Source organism: Cinclus cinclus, chromosome 22 (assembly GCF_963662255.1).
Source record: "Cinclus cinclus chromosome 22, bCinCin1.1, whole genome shotgun sequence".
NCBI lineage: Eukaryota > Metazoa > Chordata > Aves > Passeriformes > Cinclidae > Cinclus > Cinclus cinclus.
Window position 1 is genome coordinate 4,790,338 of NC_085067.1, and position 16,732 is coordinate 4,807,069.

Here is a 16,732-nt window from a genome sequence, read left to right on the forward strand (position 1 = left end):
GTTTGGAAGCAATATGTAATCTTCCAACCTGCTGCGTGTAGCTGGGAGATGGTTTATTGATTCAGACCCTTGTGATTTGGTATTTGCAATAACAGACTCTGCATGTGGGAGATCGTCACAGCACTTGTGCCTGGCAGGGTTTTACTAATAAACATCAGACCTACGGAAGGCACCGTGCTCCGGTGTCACCGAGGTAAGACGGGGGACGTGGAGCTGTCCCACCTCGGTGAAGCACATCCCCGAGTTAAAAACCCCAGCAGAATATATCTGAAGACATTGCTTTACCTCTCCCACGGTAGGATAATCACAATATCCTCAGGATACCGCTGTTGCCCAGGCTGTGAGTGGCAGCCAGGGCTCCCGTTTTGGCAGGGAGCTCTGGGTAGTCAGCACGATGCTCCCACCAGCACAGCCCCTCGCTCATGCTCATCGTGCAGAGGCACGACAGCAAAGCCAAAATGCTATGGCAGTGACTTGGAGAATGTTCCTTTTCCTACACAAGCCGTAGGAGTTGTCGCGAATTCAGCGTTCCCGACTCACCAGCCCTTTTTGGCAGTGGTGCAGGGATGAGACATCCCTCCTGGTAGCCCATGCTTCGTTTCTGAAGGGCAGTGCCTGGAAGTCATCCCCCTCATTCCCATTCCCAGGCAAGGCTCAATCCAATTTTTGGGCAGCGATGCTATTTTTTTCCTATTAACCGCCCAGTCAGCAATGACTGGCTCTTACTGGTGATTTATGAAGAGTTTGAATAACCCAGTTTATCTAAAATATGTGGCAACTTTGCCTTGGAAGGATGGGTCTTGATGGACGGGTCACCTGCTGTTAACTAAACGGCAGTAGATCTCCATACCAGGGAAAAGGCAACAGCAACCACACAGTTATATTTCAATCACAATTAATAAGAAAACATTGAGGTTTTTTGTGCCTCCAACTTGTAGTAGGCTGTAGGCACTGAAAAGAGGGACTGTAAAAGCCCAAGGGGTCCCAGTTCTTGGACTAGCGGGTGATAACGACGTGGAGTAATTAGAGATGAACTCCACTTCCACTCTCGTTTTTCAGATTATTACAAGCTGAGCAGGACTCGTGGGCAGGATGGCACCGGCAGCTGTGCTCTGCTTCGCTGTTACTCCTTTCCCCTGTAAAGTCCAGAGGCAGAATTCATTAGACATGAGCAAGTTTTGTGTGTAAGAGGAAAAAGCCAAATCTGGGAGGAAAATCTGAATGAGAAATGACAAGTCTGGTGCAATGAGTCTGAAAAGCCACTCGGTGCAGAAGGAATAGCCTGAAAGCAAGCCTGGTGTGAGGAGTGGGAGCGAGACGGGAGCGGGGCGGCGAAACCGGAGCTCTGAGAGCTGAGCACAGGGAGGGGATGATTCTGCCTCTCTCTCTGCTTCTCCGCTGCGAGAAAGCCCCAGTCACAGGCACATACTGCAGCATTAGAGGATGCAATATGCTTTGCCACAGGACATCCATTTAAAAATATGTCTGAGCATCCCACTTCCAAACGGAGTTTTCGGCTCAGCCTTTTCCACCAACTGCTGACAACATATTTCCCTGTAAATCACTCGGGTTTCGGAGTGGATGGTGGTGTCTAACAACTGTAGTGAAAGGAGACGGTGGGGATGGGTCTGTGCCTTTGGGGGTGGTGGGATGCACTGCACACGTGTAATTTTAGGTGGATCGCTGGCAATCACTGAATCTCTCTGCAGCTCTTCCTCTCCGATATGTGCAGGCGATTTAACAGATGCATTTCAGCAGGAGTGGGGGCACCTGCGAGAGTTTGAATTTCCTCTGTTTGCTCTCGCACCGCGGCGTTTCCTTGCCTGCAGGCAAAGGGGCTCTGCTGCCTGCGCTGCCAGCGTGAATCCTCACCGAGAAAGTTTCTCCTGCCTGTTCCGGGCTGGGAACACAACCAGCCGCCTGTTGCAGGCAGGGAGAGGAGGCAGGGAGTACTCCATACATCACGTTTTATCTGCCGTGGGTGATGAGCCTACTCATCACAGCCGCGTGGGTAATTCATGAGCAGAGAGGAGGGCTGAGCTAATTGGGGGCGTTTTTCACCCGGAATAGTCTCCACAGCAGCGATGGGTGGGCGGGAGGTGCCCGGTTCCCGCTGACGCCGCTCTCCCCTCTCTCCGCACAGGGGGGTTTGCGGAGCTGCTGCTGGTGCTGCTGGGGCTGAAGGTGCCCGGTGCCCTGGGCTGCCCCACCGACTGCGTCTGCTACCCCTCCCCGATGACCGTCAGCTGCCAGGCTCACAACTTCGTCACCATCCCCGAGGGCATCCCCGAGGACAGCGAGAGGATCTTCCTCCAAAACAACCAGATCACCTTGCTGCTGCGGGGCCACTTCAGCCCTTCCATGGTCACCCTCTGGATCTACTCCAACAACATCACCTTCATCGACCCCAACACCTTCGATGGGTTCGTCAACCTGGAGGAGCTGGACCTGGGGGACAACCGCTACCTAAGGGCTTTAGCTGCAGACACTTTCCAAGGGCTGGTGAAACTCCACGCCTTGTATCTGTATAAGTGCGGGCTGAGCTCCCTCCCCAGCGGGATTTTTGGTGGCCTCCACAACCTGCAATACCTTTACCTGCAAGACAACCACATCGAGTTCCTTCAGGATGATATTTTTGTTGACTTGGTTAACCTCAGCCATCTTTTTCTCCATGGAAACAAGCTCTGGAGCCTCCATCAGAACACGTTCAGGGGACTAATAAACCTGGATCGGCTGCTCATCCATCAAAATCAGCTGCAGTGGATTCATAGGCGGGCTTTTCATGACCTCCGAAGATTGACCACCCTTTTCCTGTTCAATAACAGCCTCTCGGAGCTGCAGGGGGACTGCCTGGCCCACCTGGGAGCCCTGGAGTTTCTCAGGCTGAATGGGAACCCATGGAGCTGCGACTGCAAAGCCCGTTCCCTCTGGGAATGGCTGCACAGGTTCAGAGGCTCCAGCTCCAGCGTCATCTGCGAGTCCCCCGAGCAGATGCACGGCAAGGACCTCAAGGTGCTAAGAGCAGAAGACTTTAGGAACTGTTCAGGGTCCGAGTCGCTCCATCAGATGAAAACACACACCTTCTCTACAGTGGACAGAGGAGCCTCCAAATCCCACCACCCTCACCACTCCTCCAAGGAGAAGGGGAAGGAGCGAGGGGCTGAGAACAATTTGCACAGCAGCCAGCCCGCCGGACCCCCCGGCTCCCGGCCGGGCTACCGCAAACCCGGCAAGAACTGCACCAGCCACAAAAGCCGTAACCGAACCTCCAAACCGGTGTCCTTGGGGCCGCGCAAAAACGGGCAGGAGGTCCCAGACTATGTGCCTGATTATCAGCACAAATACAGCTTTGGGGCCATGCCCACGCTGTCCCCCAAGCGCAAGGGTAAGTGCACCCGGCGGACGCCCATCCGCCCGCCCAGCGGGGTCCAGCAGGCCGCGGGCTGCCCGGGGCTCAGGGCATCATTCCTGGTTTTTATGGTGGTGTTGGCTGCCGTCATCCGCTGAGCCCCCCTCCCTCCGGCCGCGGACGGAGCGGAGCTGTACTGCCACCAATCTACAAAGGACCAGAGTTTCTTTTCTTCTTCTTTTTTTGTACGTGGCTCAGCGTTGGCCTGGCGAAGGGAAGAACGTTGTCTCGGCTTCTGAGGGTTGTCTCCGTGCCCGGCCGGACTGTGCCGAGTGCAGCGGGAGCAGATTAAAAGGCATTATCACACCTTGTCACAAACAGCCTAACCGAGCACCTACAACAACAACAAAAAAGCCAACCTTACAAAAAGCAGATAACGGGGACGGTAACCAATTTGTCGGTGAAAACACCCGGACAAATGGACTGTATCCATGCTCTTGTGAAATCCCGTTCGTTTGAGAGCGCTCCGAATGACCCCTCCGATTACCGAAAGGAACATAATTGCTGTAAAAACCATCACCAATTAAGCCTACACTGTTTCTCTCTGAAAGCGAGTGCAAGGACACTGATACCGATGTAATAAGGACATTTGGTTCTCCCACGTTTTAGCCCTTTTGGCTCCAAACCCAGAGGCCAAAGTTGGCTGGGAATCTCTTAGAAGACAATCTCAAATCCCTGAATATCTCAGGCATTACAGCAGAACAGGGCTTGCCTGCTGGGCTTGGAGTAGCCAACAACCAAAGGAAAGACTGATTAGAGGTGAAATTAAACAAACAAAAAAACCAAACCCCAACAAACCCAACACATAAAGAAATGAGGTACCCACAGGAGGTGTGTTTTTTGTAACCATGTTCACACATCTGAGGAAAAAAAAAACCCAACAATTGCACAGGCTCCCCCCCTTCCCCTCAATTATCCATATATATGTCTTACAATGTTTATAAACTATATGGAAACTGTATCTTCAGAACTAAGGATTGTATTATTGAATTTATAGCAGACCAGTATATGATTTTTTTTTTTTCCTTGAGAAAACAAACCGGCAGCAGTGCCTACAGATGCTGAAAGCCATCGGGCGGGCTCAGTACATGTGGGGGAACCACAACGGACCAATGTTCTCAACAATTCAGAGCACTAAACTTTGGGAGGGGTTGGGGGGGTGGTTGCGTGCGATGCAGCGAAGTCCATACCCAGAGAGCCAAAATTTGCCCTTACATCCTAATTTGTAACTGGCAGGAGGAGAAAGAGAGATTAATTAGCCCAAATAAATAGAGCCATAGAGCTCTGTCTCTGGAGAGCACTCGGAGGCCCCAGGGAGGGAAGGGGATGTTTTCTGGGGCTGGAGGCAGAGAGGGGCTTCCCAGCTGTGGTGGTGGCGTGAGGACCTTTATAGCTGGACTAAGGTTTTCACTGGGGCAGCAAGGAGCAGCTCCCAGGCTGCAGACAGACCTGACAGAGTCAGGAGGGGTTTTGTTTCTTAAAAGGAACAGATTCTGGAAGAGTCAGACAAGGGGGAAACTACAGCTTGTATAGGACCAGTGAGAAGCGCGGTGCCCAAGGTTTCTGGTCCATGGCAGGAGAGAGAAATCCGTGGTCCAGGAGAGCTGTACAAAGGGGGTTGTGGGGAGGGGGAGGAGAGGGAGCAGGACATCCTGTTCCCCTCTTCCTGGCTTAAACCATGTGCTGGAGGGATGTGTTTGCTGGTCGGGGGCATGGCAGAGCCGGCAGCTCCACTGATGGCAATCCGTGGGCTTGGGGAGGTGCTGCCCAAATTCTGCAGTTGGTGTGAATTCCCTGTCAGCGTGGATATGTGAGACCAAACAGACACTGAAGTTAATGAAACAAGGGAAATAAAAGTGATCTTGGACAAGAAAATGCTTCTGTTCTTTCCGTAACCGTATCTCAGTGCTGGTATTTTGAGCCTGTGGCTCAGGTGTGGGGCAGGAAATCCTAAAGAAAACTGCTGGAGTTTTCCATCAGACACACAATTAGCTCCAGGAAGGATGGGCCAGCTAGGGAAATCTGCTCTCCCAACCACTTTGGGGAAGGGGAGAGGGTATTTACATAGTGGCAGGTCCCTTGGAGATATCTGGAAATGAAAAGGGAAACTCCCACTGAAAAGAGAAGCAGAAAATTCCCCAATGCACTTGTGTTTACGAGCAGTTGGATGGTGAGAGTGGGAAGCTGGAGGGGCACGGCCTCCTCTGTCTGTCTTGCAAGCAAGGAAGGCCAGAGGCTTGGATGCTTCTCTTTCAAACACCCTGCTTGGGGAATAACAAGAGTAATTCTGGGAGGAGAAAGGAAGAGGTTACTTCATCAAGCCCTCTGCCTTCCAGCTCCTACCCAAACTTTTCTGTCTACAGGGCTCTAAAGCTCCACTAAAGGGATGTCCAATGCAGCCAGAACAAATAATCCGTGATCTGAAATAGCTCCCTCATGTCCTACTCTCTATAACCAATAGCAACTGAATGAGTCTGGCACTGTCCCTCAGAAGTGGAGCATGTTGTTATGTTGGTTATTTCGTTTCATACTCTGGAAATCAAAGCTCTCAGTGGGAGAATGAAGAAGAGAAGCACTTTATTAATTTTTTTTTAAGTCTGTGTGTAACTCCTGTAATATAGGAGTGAAATGTCAGCACAGGAGATGCTAATGTTTTATAAATTATTTGGGTGCAACAGGCACGGTGGATAGTCTTTGAGATGAATTATACTAGAACAGACTATGCCTGGCTCAAAACCATAATTGTATTTTTAGTATCTTTTCCTTTAACATGTAGGAAAAATAAAGGCAGCTCCATGGTGTATTACAAACCTTGTCAATCAAGTGCTCTAACTCCTAGTGATAAAGGCAACTGTTTAAAAACCAGAAGGGAGACATGATACACTGCTAAATAGGAGACGTCTCCTGACAGGGCACTGTGGTTTAAGCTGGCAGGCAGCTGAACACCACGCGGCCATGCTGGAATGGGGGAGAGGATTGGGAAAAATACAAGTGGCATTCGTGGCTTGAGATGAGGCTGGTTTCATAGGACAGAAATGGGAGAAATAATAATAGCAACAATAGGATTGGAATATGCTAACCAAGTGATGCACAGTGCAGTTTCTCACCACCTGCTGATGCCCAGCTAGTCCCTCAGCAGTGGCCCTCAGTTTACATACTGACCATGATTCCATTTGGTTTAGGATATCCCTTTGGCCAACTGGGATCAGCTGCCCCTTCCCCATTTTCTTGTGCCCCACAGCATCCTCAGAGGAGCAGAAAGGTCATTGACTCGGGGCAAACAGTGCTGAACACCAATGAAAAATCCACATGTTATCAACATTATTCTCATCCCAAACTACATCTCCTAGAAAGAAAATCAAATTACCCAGCCCAAACCAGGACACACAGGTTCCTGATATTCCTCCTGTCTCCTCCTTAGCTGCCATCCCTCCCCACTCCCACCCTTCTTCCACGACCACAGCTCTTTGAGGATAAACTAAATTTTTATGGCATGCTCTGACACTCAGGCTGGATAACGAAGTTCCCAGCTGCGTGGTTCAGCTCACCACGGCCCCAGGTTGATGCTCGTGTGTCTTTTCCCCAGCTCCTTCCTACAGCATGTCTTCATGCATTTTGAATGCTGCTCTGAGGCCCGGCAGAAATCCCCTCTCCTCTGAAGCAGCAGCTCTCCAGTCGAGCAGACGTGGGTACAACCCTGACTTGCCAGAGATTGTCTTGAGATAAGTTGGAGAAACTTGGGATCTCTTTAGAATTGCACCCAGATACCCAAAGTGTCTGACAGAGGTGAAGAGCTGAACCCCAGAGTGGTGGGAAAGCACCGTGGCCACTTTGAGAGGATGGAACTTTGCTGGGCTGCAGTGATGGGCTGAGGCCAACGGGATGAGGGCCAACAAAGCCACGTGGCAAGTCCTGCACTTGGGCCACAACAGCCCCATGCAGAACTATGGGCCTGGGGCTGTGTCTGGAGAGGTAGGAAAGGACCTTGAAGTGCTGCTCAACACTGGATGAATGTTAGCCCAGGTGTGCTCAGGTGGGCAAGAAGGCCAAGGGCACCTGGCTTGGGATCTCCATCCCTGAAGGGATTTAACATACCTGTGGATGTTACATAACATACCTAGGGACATGGTTTACTGGTGGCCTTAACTGTGCTGGGTTAACTGTTGGACTTTATGACCACAGAGGTCTTTTCCAACCTAAATGATTCTGTGATTCTACAGATTCTAAACCTTTCCACGCTCCTATCACAAGCTCATCCTTTGGATGTGCCCTGATCCCCTCTTGTAGTGCGGGCACACAGATCCTGTTACCTGGGCAGACACTGCCAGTAGCTCCCCACAGCTCAACTGTGAGCTCCACACACCTCCCCCTGGAAAAATGTCACCTGAGCCTTTATTTGCTCATCAGTTTGCCTTTCCTTTAGTGTTCTCCAGTCTGTGCTGCTCTGGAAGATGAGACAAGTCCCTGTCGCTGTGGCTGCTTTCCCCTTCCTTCCATCAGTGAGCTTTAACACTCTGACTTTGGGCTGTTCGTGCAAATCCTTTCCATTAAAAAAATAAACACAAGAGAACCCAGAAGAGACCCCAGACTGTGCCTCTGGAAACTCACTCCCAGCGGCAGAATCCCGTTTCCTGAGTCGGAGCCAATTTTCTCTCCTTTGTACCACTTTTCCACAGTTTCATCCCATAATTGCTAATATGGAGCTTTTCGTACATGCTTTGAAATCAGAAACCACGCAACACTGCATCTCTTTTATCCTCCCAGGCAGGATGAAAAACCAAACACCTCTTGGATACTGAGAATAAATTTTTAGTTTATCAGTCTAAACCAACACCATGAGACCACAGTTTCTCCTGTATTCCTCATCACTTCACAGAGCACACTTGTGTCCCCCCTGCACCAATTCCAAAGTATTTCCTTTGTCTCAGAAAGTTGCTTTGTGACATATTCCCCTTCATAGGGACAGAGCAGAACAAAAGCACCACTTCACATTTCTTGCAGCTATATAACACTTTTTTGCAGCCCTTCAAGTTTGTCCTTCCCTAAATCCCCTGCCTGTGTATTCTTTCCCTGTCTTAGCTTCAACCACTCCCCCAGGAACACTTCCCAAGAGCCCATTTCCCAATACCAAGATAATTTCCCTTTTCACCACTATCTCCTTGAGGTCCTGCTGGTTGGCACCATCCCCCTGTGCCCCCAGCCCCCTGTCCCTCCCTTACCACATCCAGCAGACCCCAAGCCCATCCCTGCTTTGGAGAAACATGACATACTGACACCAGTGCTGGTGGGAACAGTGATTCCAGGGATGCTGTTGTACTCCTGACTGTGTTGGAGTTTGTGGGTTACAGGTGGAAGCAAAAGCAACTCTGAAAGCAGGACACAGGTGCTCACGCTCTGCAATGTGTGTTTTTGGGGAAGGTGTCACACTGACGAGCCAAAAACATCTCTACCCATATAAAAGCAACCCCAGGAGCAGCACCCTTCCAGAATCCCCATCCATCTCTGTCCTCCCCTTTCCCAGAGAAGCAGCCTTCAGCAGGGAGAAGGATGTATCAGCTCAGTGACCACCTCTCTGGTCCCCACTCTAAAGCAGCTGATTTGTGAATAAAAGCAGGTGTTATAACACAAGCTTCTTGTTACCCAGCTCCCTGCTGGAAATAGCTGCTCACTAAAATCCATTTCCGCCCCCCCCCACCCTGTGAACACGGGTGAAATTGTCCCCACGCCCAGTCACTCTGCAGATACAGCTCGATCTCCCTGCAGGCTCATCCTCACAGCCCAAATCCTTTCTGGTGCTGCCCCTCCATCCTCTTCCTCCTTTGTGAAAACAGAATCAAAATAACTGTTTAACAAATCAGCCATTACCTTCTCTCATGTCACCAATTCCCCGCTATCATTTCGTAATTGGCCAATTTTCTCTTTTACCTTCTCTCTGCTCTGAATACGTCTCGGGGAGCTCTGATTGTGTGTTAAAATATCCTCCCTAATTCACTGCTCAATATCTCTTTCTGCTCTTCTAATTGCCCTTTTAACTTGCTTCTAATTTTTTTATAAATCTCCTAATCCTCTTCCTGCACAAGTTGTTTACATGCAGTGGAGAATGTATATGTATTAGCAGATGTTCCTGGGTAAATAATGCACAAAAGAATATTACTCCTTCATGCAAGCTGCAATTACTGCTTCCCTCAGAATAAGCCCTGTTTAACCCTCCTATTTAGGGCACACGCCCCTGCTCTTGCTGCACATCTCCAGGCTATTTCACTCCTGCTGCAGAACATTAACACCACCAGCTCCACCACAGCTCACTCGCTATCTTCTGGGGGAAAAGAAAAAAAAAAAATCAAAAAAGAGAGAAAGAATCTAAGGATAAAAGGAATTGTATAGTTATGCTCCAACAATTTACTTTGGGGGGGGGGGGGAAATGGAGCTAAAAAGAACCTAAACAAAATAGCTACAGGAGTCAAACACAGCAAGCAATACCCCAAGTAATAAACAAATTTGATAGACTTGGTGTTTTTGATTTATGGACAGCTTCCTGCACTCCCAGCTTGCAGGGGCTGTCACAGCCCTGGTGCTGCAGACGGGCACAGGGTCAGGCAGGCGTTGTTTGCCATCTGCTTTGTAAAACACTTCCTAACATTACTCAAAATTTCCTTCCTCTTTGCCATTTCTCCTCTCCATTTGTTTGTGGTCTCCTTTTGCCAACATACTGCAGTACCCGCCAGATGCTCTGGATCCTGTGTTTTCCAGCTAAAAGGGGGATAAACCCAAGCTAAAGCATGGGTTTAAAGTTACGGGTCTTGTTTGGATGAAAAGAGTCGAGTTCTCTTCTCTGGGGATCCAGGCAGAAATCAGTGTTTTGCAACCCAACCCTTGATCTTGTTGAGGGACAAAAGGCATTGCTGGAAGCTTCAGGAGGTGGGGGTTATTTTGTGCTTACAGCTGACACTTAGAGAGTGTCAAAATCTAAGTACCAAATCGTGATTAGCAATAATGTGCTGGCCAACAGAACATCTCCGGTGTCTTGCACCTCCATCGTGCCAAAACTAGGTTCTGCTACATCCTGTGAGGCTCCAGCATCCACACTGAGCACCTCACCTGCCCAAACCTGCCTGGGGGACAGGAGACTTAAACAAACTGAGCTGGAGAAAACCCAAAACCTGATGGAAACTGTGAAAACTCTTCTGCTTTTCAGGGGTTGCTCTCCCACACAGGGTCAAAAGCAAAACACTTCTATTAAAATACAGAATTGTTCCTATGACAGGCTGAGGATTTCTGAGGCTGTTGTGGAATAATGATACTCTTGGCTATTTGCTGACGTGCCTGGGAAGATTTTCGTTTCTCCCCCACTTCCATACACTTTGTTCCCCAGAGAAGCAGATCCCATTCCCAGCAAGGGTTGCCATCCCTGCAGAAGAATTCTGTTTGCTTCAATCTGAGCTGCACCAGGTGATCCCTCTCCACTTGGGCAGGTACCACAGCACCCCCAGCACAGGACTTGTCTGCACCTTCCCCATCTCTTAGATGAGATTTAACACCTCCACTTTGAGCCTACCAGCATGACTTGGTTATTTCATTTTTCCCACAGATCTTGTGAAACTTCTCTCAGGCCTGATTTCTCAATAGTGCATACAAATTGCTCTCCTTGGAAAAGGTTTTCATCATGATTCCCTCAGTCAATCCTTCTACAGCTAAAATGTCCCATAATCAAAGGTGCTGGCTCCTCACACATCTTCTCTAAGGAAGCATTCCTGTGTGTTCAGTCTCATGAAGTGCCTTGCATGCCCCCATATTCTCAGAATAAACCCTCCTGGAGACCCTTCTGGAAATCACAGGCTACCTATATGATTTTGAACTCATGCCTTAACCTCGCTCAGAAATATAAAAATGTAAAAAATAATACTTTAAGAGAAAAAACAGTGACTATTTTGGTGCCACAGGGTCCTGGGGAGGACCAAAGGTGCAAGATCTGCTGGCACAAGGTGTTGGCTGCATGCAGGGTCCTGTTCCACAGCACTGTGTGCCCTGCTCCCAGGAAAATCATATCTCTTACCACCTTTTCAGGGATCCCTGATAGGAGGAGTCCCTGGGACACTTGTTCCTCTCCAGCTCTTTCTGTTTTCTCAGGACACAGCTGGGGGAAGCAGCCCAACAAAGCAGAACAGAACACGAAGCAGCGAAACCTCACCCTCACTGTCACGGGAAGAATTCTCCATTCTTCCCTGCATCTACTTAGCACGTAGAAAGCAAAAGGAAACAAGAGAACACACACATATGGAGCCCCTGTTAAACCTGAACTAAATATACCACGGGATGTTAACAGCCTGCCTCAACTCCCTGGCACTCCAGCTGGCACGGCAGGACCCTGGCCACCGGCTTCGCTGGGTAGCTGGAAGGGTTTTCTCTGGAGCAAAGATGGGAAACCTCCAAAATCCCCCTCCACACGTGCAGCTGACACAGCACCGCCCTGAAACATTGGTGCCAGCATCCAGAAAGCAGAGAGGCACAGAGCAGCCCTGCCTGACAGCATCTCCTCCTGTGAGGCTCCATCTCCCTGTGCGCCTGCAGGATCTCCTTCCTGCAGGCAGGCAGGAGCAGAGCTGGGACCAGCCAAGGACAGCTGCATGAGGGAGATGCACAGCACACCAAGACATCAACAGAGTGGATCTCTGGGAAGGAAGATGGGGATTCTGGAGATTAGAGCACTCTGAGAGAAGGGAAGGGCCCGGGAGAGGCAGGAGCAGCAGGAAGGAGGGCATACGTGCTGGCTGGAGTGGGTGTGTGCAGCCCTGCCAGGGGAAAGGTGGACATATTTGTCTTGAGAGCTGAGAAATTATTAGAGCCAATTATGTGAGCAGAGTACGTGAAAAGTAATCCCAGCTGCAGGGAGCTGGGGGTGGGGGGGGGGGGGGGGGGAAGGAAATCATGATGTGATTCAAGGGGGCCCAAGAGAAAAAGCACAAGAGCGGCGATGACCTGGTTTGCAGATGGATCCATTTCTATTTCTGCTCAGATGCTGAAGCTGAGCCTCACCCAGAGCTCTCGGCTCTCCAATGCCTTGCGTGACTTCTTCTCTGCCTGGTGCAAGTGTCAGGCACATGCATGTACCACACATCATCTGGGAATCATATTTGCCTTAACAGTCTGCACAAATGTAAGGGCAAACAAGAATTCACTATTAACATGAGCCCTTCCTCTTCCAGCAGTTTTTAGTCCAATACAATACCCTGTTCCCAGCTGTCACTATTTGGGACATAGGCTGCTCACTTCATTTCTATTTTCTCTCTTCTTGCAGCTTTGGAAATAAAAGCTAATTCATTGTGCGGATTCTGGTAATTCCAAGTTGTGCACTAAATACAGCATTTCTCAACTGGGTTTTTTTTTCCTTTCCCCCCCCCCCCCACTTTGTAACTTCCCCCAAATAACACTGTACACAGAGAAACCAACACCAGGGAAACAAAACAAAAAGCAGCTCCTACATCAAGGCAGATCCCAGCTCCTCAGGCTTCCAGCACATCTCAACCCAGAACTAGAGCAAAAGGGCAGATTATTTAAAGCCATTGCATGTAGGCCAATTTTCACTGCAGTTCCTTTTGGCTCTGATTTTCAGGCCCCAGTGGAGTGGTGAAGTCATGAATAAATGCAAGTAAACTGAGCTTATCCACTCTTATTTTGAGCAGTGGAGTTTACTCACCTCATGCTGCTTCAGATGGAACACCAAAGGGTAAGTTTAAAGGGAAAAAAAATCCAGGGGGGAGCGGGGGATAATCTACCCAGCTCAGCGAGTCCAGCACGGAGCAGAGGCAGGGCTGGGAAGCTGCAGACCCACAGAGATTCCTGCTCTGGATATTAAACACACAGAGTTATTTCCTGGTGCTCTGGAAGGGCTGGAGTTGGTGCCCTGCTGGGTGATGGGCAGGGGGAAGCTCCCCATGCCCCTGCCAAGTGGGAACTCATCCGAACGGGATTTCCTGCCTTAGCCACTGGAGAAGGAGACACCCTCAGCTGATGGTCTCCATCAGAAAGGCAGTGTTTGGAGGAGGAGGGCTGGATTTTGACTGGAAACAACATTACAGCCTTCCAAACTGAAAATAATTAGAGCAAATATTTGAGAGCTGAAGAGAGTATCACCAGTCTTGGAGAGCATCATCTGCCCAGTGGTGTCCAGTGGGACCAACAATAAAATGCTGCTCACCTGGGATGTTCCCCAGGGAAAAGGCAAGCTGAAGACACTCTCAGAGCTGGCCAACAACAGCACTGCAAAGGTTGTGTAATGAATTAAATACACTAAACATCATATTCAGCTCCTTGGAGCCAGGACCACACTTGCCCACTCACCTGGTTTGTACAGAACATCCTCTGAGTTCTGCCTAGGAGTGGCAGAGCCTGAGTTTCCCATAGACAGGAGCTGAAATCTCCAGAGATAAATCCATTATGGTTATCACATTAAGCTAAAATAAAAAAAAAAAATAAAAAAAAAGGAGAAAGACCCTGCAATTTTATCTCCCTGCAAGCATTCCTTCCGCTCAGCTCTGACTGTAGTGGAGAGATGGCCACACTCATCTCCTTGTGGTTTAAACAGCAGAGAGAGCTAGCTTCTTCAAAGTTAAAAGAAAATAGTAATAATGGAGTCCCCACATTCCTGCTGTGTTTATAAAGAGATGTTTTCTTCCTGAGCTCTACAGCATGGCAGGCTTAATCTGAAATTTCTTTTTAATCATAGCAGGAGTCCCAATTAACGTGTCGGGTAATCGTTCAAGTAGAACTGGAGTTTCATGGCTGCAGCAAGGCAAGGAGAGGCTCAGCATCAGGCTACCAGGGACCGACATCAACCCCTCCCCAAACCAGGGGAATGGGAGCAGCTCCCCCCTCCTCCCCCGGAACTTTAACACACAAACAGATCCCCGAGCTCCCCAGGCATCGGGAACGCAGCAGCTCCTGAAAAACCTCACGGTGGGAGCGGCAGCACCGCGCTGCTTCCAGACGCACCTTCCCGAAGGAAAACCACCCATCACACTCAGCGCTGCCTCAATCTGCTGGTGTGTGATCCAGCACATGTGCGGGGAGGGGACCTGCCTCTGACCTACTTTCTTTTGTTGCTGGAAGTGCTGATCTCCATGCAGAATTCTGCGAGCAGGCAGAAGCTGGCATTAGGGTCTGGCTTTACCCCTGCCTTACACCGCTCCTTGCATCACCGCACCACCAATTCCAGCCCGGGATGCTCCCGATTCTCGCCGTGCCAGCGCCAGGACGCTCTGACCTCGTCCTGCCTGCGAGCACAGAACATTTTCTGCCAGCACAGAAAATTGCTGCCTGTCACACAGAGGATTTTGGCCAGGCAAGGGGGTTACCTGCAGCTTCGGATGTACACTGTACTTACCTGGAGGAGCATGCTGCAGTAAGCACACCCGGACCAGAGCTGAACACACGTTACCTTAGTCTCTGGTGGGGTTTTTTGTTTTGTTTTTATTTTTTTAATTTTTTTTTTATATATTTTTCATTCACAAGGAAGCTGGGTCTGAGTTAGGCACCGTGCTGACCTGGAAAGCAAAGCTCTTAAAATTCAAATGCGTACACCCAGGGCGGATCTCACCGGGAATATGGAAAACACAGGCATGCAGGCTCTTAAAACAAGCTCTTAAACATACAAGCTTCCATCTCGAAGTATAAAAAAATCTGGCGTGAGTGTGACCCTCCTCCAGCCCTCGTCTGGTCCCTCAAAAATCTCCTTTTAGGATGATGAGCTGCAGCCCTGAGGTCTGGGAGTTGCAGGCTCACTGCAGTCACTGGGGCTTGTGTAAATTGGTCTTCAGAGAAAACCAACTCCACCTTATGCAAAAACACTCTTTAGTAACCTACTAAAGAGCTTCCCCAGAATGTGTCTTCCCTGTGCTCCCAGGTACCCGGGTGTAACACAGCGCCTTGATGTTGCAGATCTGGAGATAAAAGGCTGTTGTGTTAAACCCAGCATCCTTCAGACCCTGAGAGGCAGTTACTAGAAACAAGCCTTCCCTTCTGCAATGGCTTAAGAACAGGCCATTTTAATTGATCAGTTTGCCCATTATGGGTAAGCAGAAGAACAGCCTTGCAATTGAACCTCAGTCCTTGAAATGCAAGAGAGACATCAGCCTGCAGTGCATTTGCAAACCTCAGAGCTAATTTTTACCCTTTCTGCTGTTCCACTCCCTCAGTCTGGGATTTACCTAAGCACACAGGATGCATCTCTACACCAGGCAGGGGGGGGAATTGCTTTGCACTGACGTTCAGTCAACAGATTCTAACGATAAAACTATTTCAAATCCGCACTTTGATTAAAATCAGAGCCATGGAAAAATCATGCTAAGGTTCATCTAATGAATTTTACTTTCCAAGACTTTAGCAGAAGCCTGCCAGGGACTAAATCCAAGGGGCTAAAGCTAAATTTGACAGTCTGATAGTTGTCTTCACCCCAACTCCTCATGCAGTTTTAGCAGTATAAATAAATCTGGTGTGGCCACCAAGGAAATAATCCCATCTATTTAGCAGCGACAGTCTACTGGGGAGAGGATAAGAGGCATTCAAAGACAAAAACAACAATCTCAAACTGCATATATATGAAATTAAAGGATGTGGGTAATTAATTCTTTGATAAGATAAAATCTGCGCTAAGTTAGGGCCATGAGTCAGAGAAATGAGAGATAGAAAATATGTTCATCACTCAGTCCACCTCTTTACCAACACATATTTTCTAGCATTTGTCCAGTGTAGGCTTTGTTTTGTTTTTTCAAGTCAATGAATCAACTTTCTTGATATTCATCCCAATGCCAAACAGGAGCTACTGGCATTTGCCGAGGATGAATAAATAACTAGTAATGGTACAGTCTCGTGAGATGGTCCAGGAAAATCCTGGGCGAGGTTTCCCCAGGACACGGCTGGCTCGATCACACTCCCCTGTGCTTTCTAAAAGAGCATATATACCTACATATGTACAGATCTGTGTTGTTACACCAACCGCCAACGAGCAACGCCCAGCCCGCACCTCTCCACGGATGCGTTTTTGCCTGCTGCTCCCATCTCCCCGAAATACCAAGTGACTTGTTTTGAGAAAGCTCATTTCTCCCGACACCCTTACCTCACTCTTAGCAACCTTCTATTTAAAGTCACAATCTGTTGCAGCAAACCGGCTTAGGAGTGTATAAACAAGCTGTTATGACCCCGCTGCAGGAAGGGGAGGAAATGGCCTATGCTTTAAAGTCAGCTGCCTTCAATAATTAGAAGCAAGTAGACAAACATGAAAGCAATGACACTTCAATGTTCTGTTATTTAAAGGGTACAGCCGCAGCT

The 16,732-nt window shown here is 49.1% G+C and overlaps 1 protein-coding gene across 1 annotated transcript; it reads left to right on the forward strand.

Moving 5' to 3' along the window:
- Positions 1–1,984: 1,984 nt before the first annotated feature.
- RTN4RL1 (reticulon 4 receptor like 1) lies at positions 1,985–3,507 on the forward strand. The gene is made up of 2 exons (XM_062507342.1): positions 1,985–2,011; positions 2,071–3,507. The coding sequence occupies exons 1-2, from the start codon at positions 1,985–1,987 to the stop codon at positions 3,505–3,507; spliced, it is 1,464 nt and encodes a 487-aa protein (XP_062363326.1).
- Positions 3,508–16,732: the final 13,225 nt, after the last annotated feature.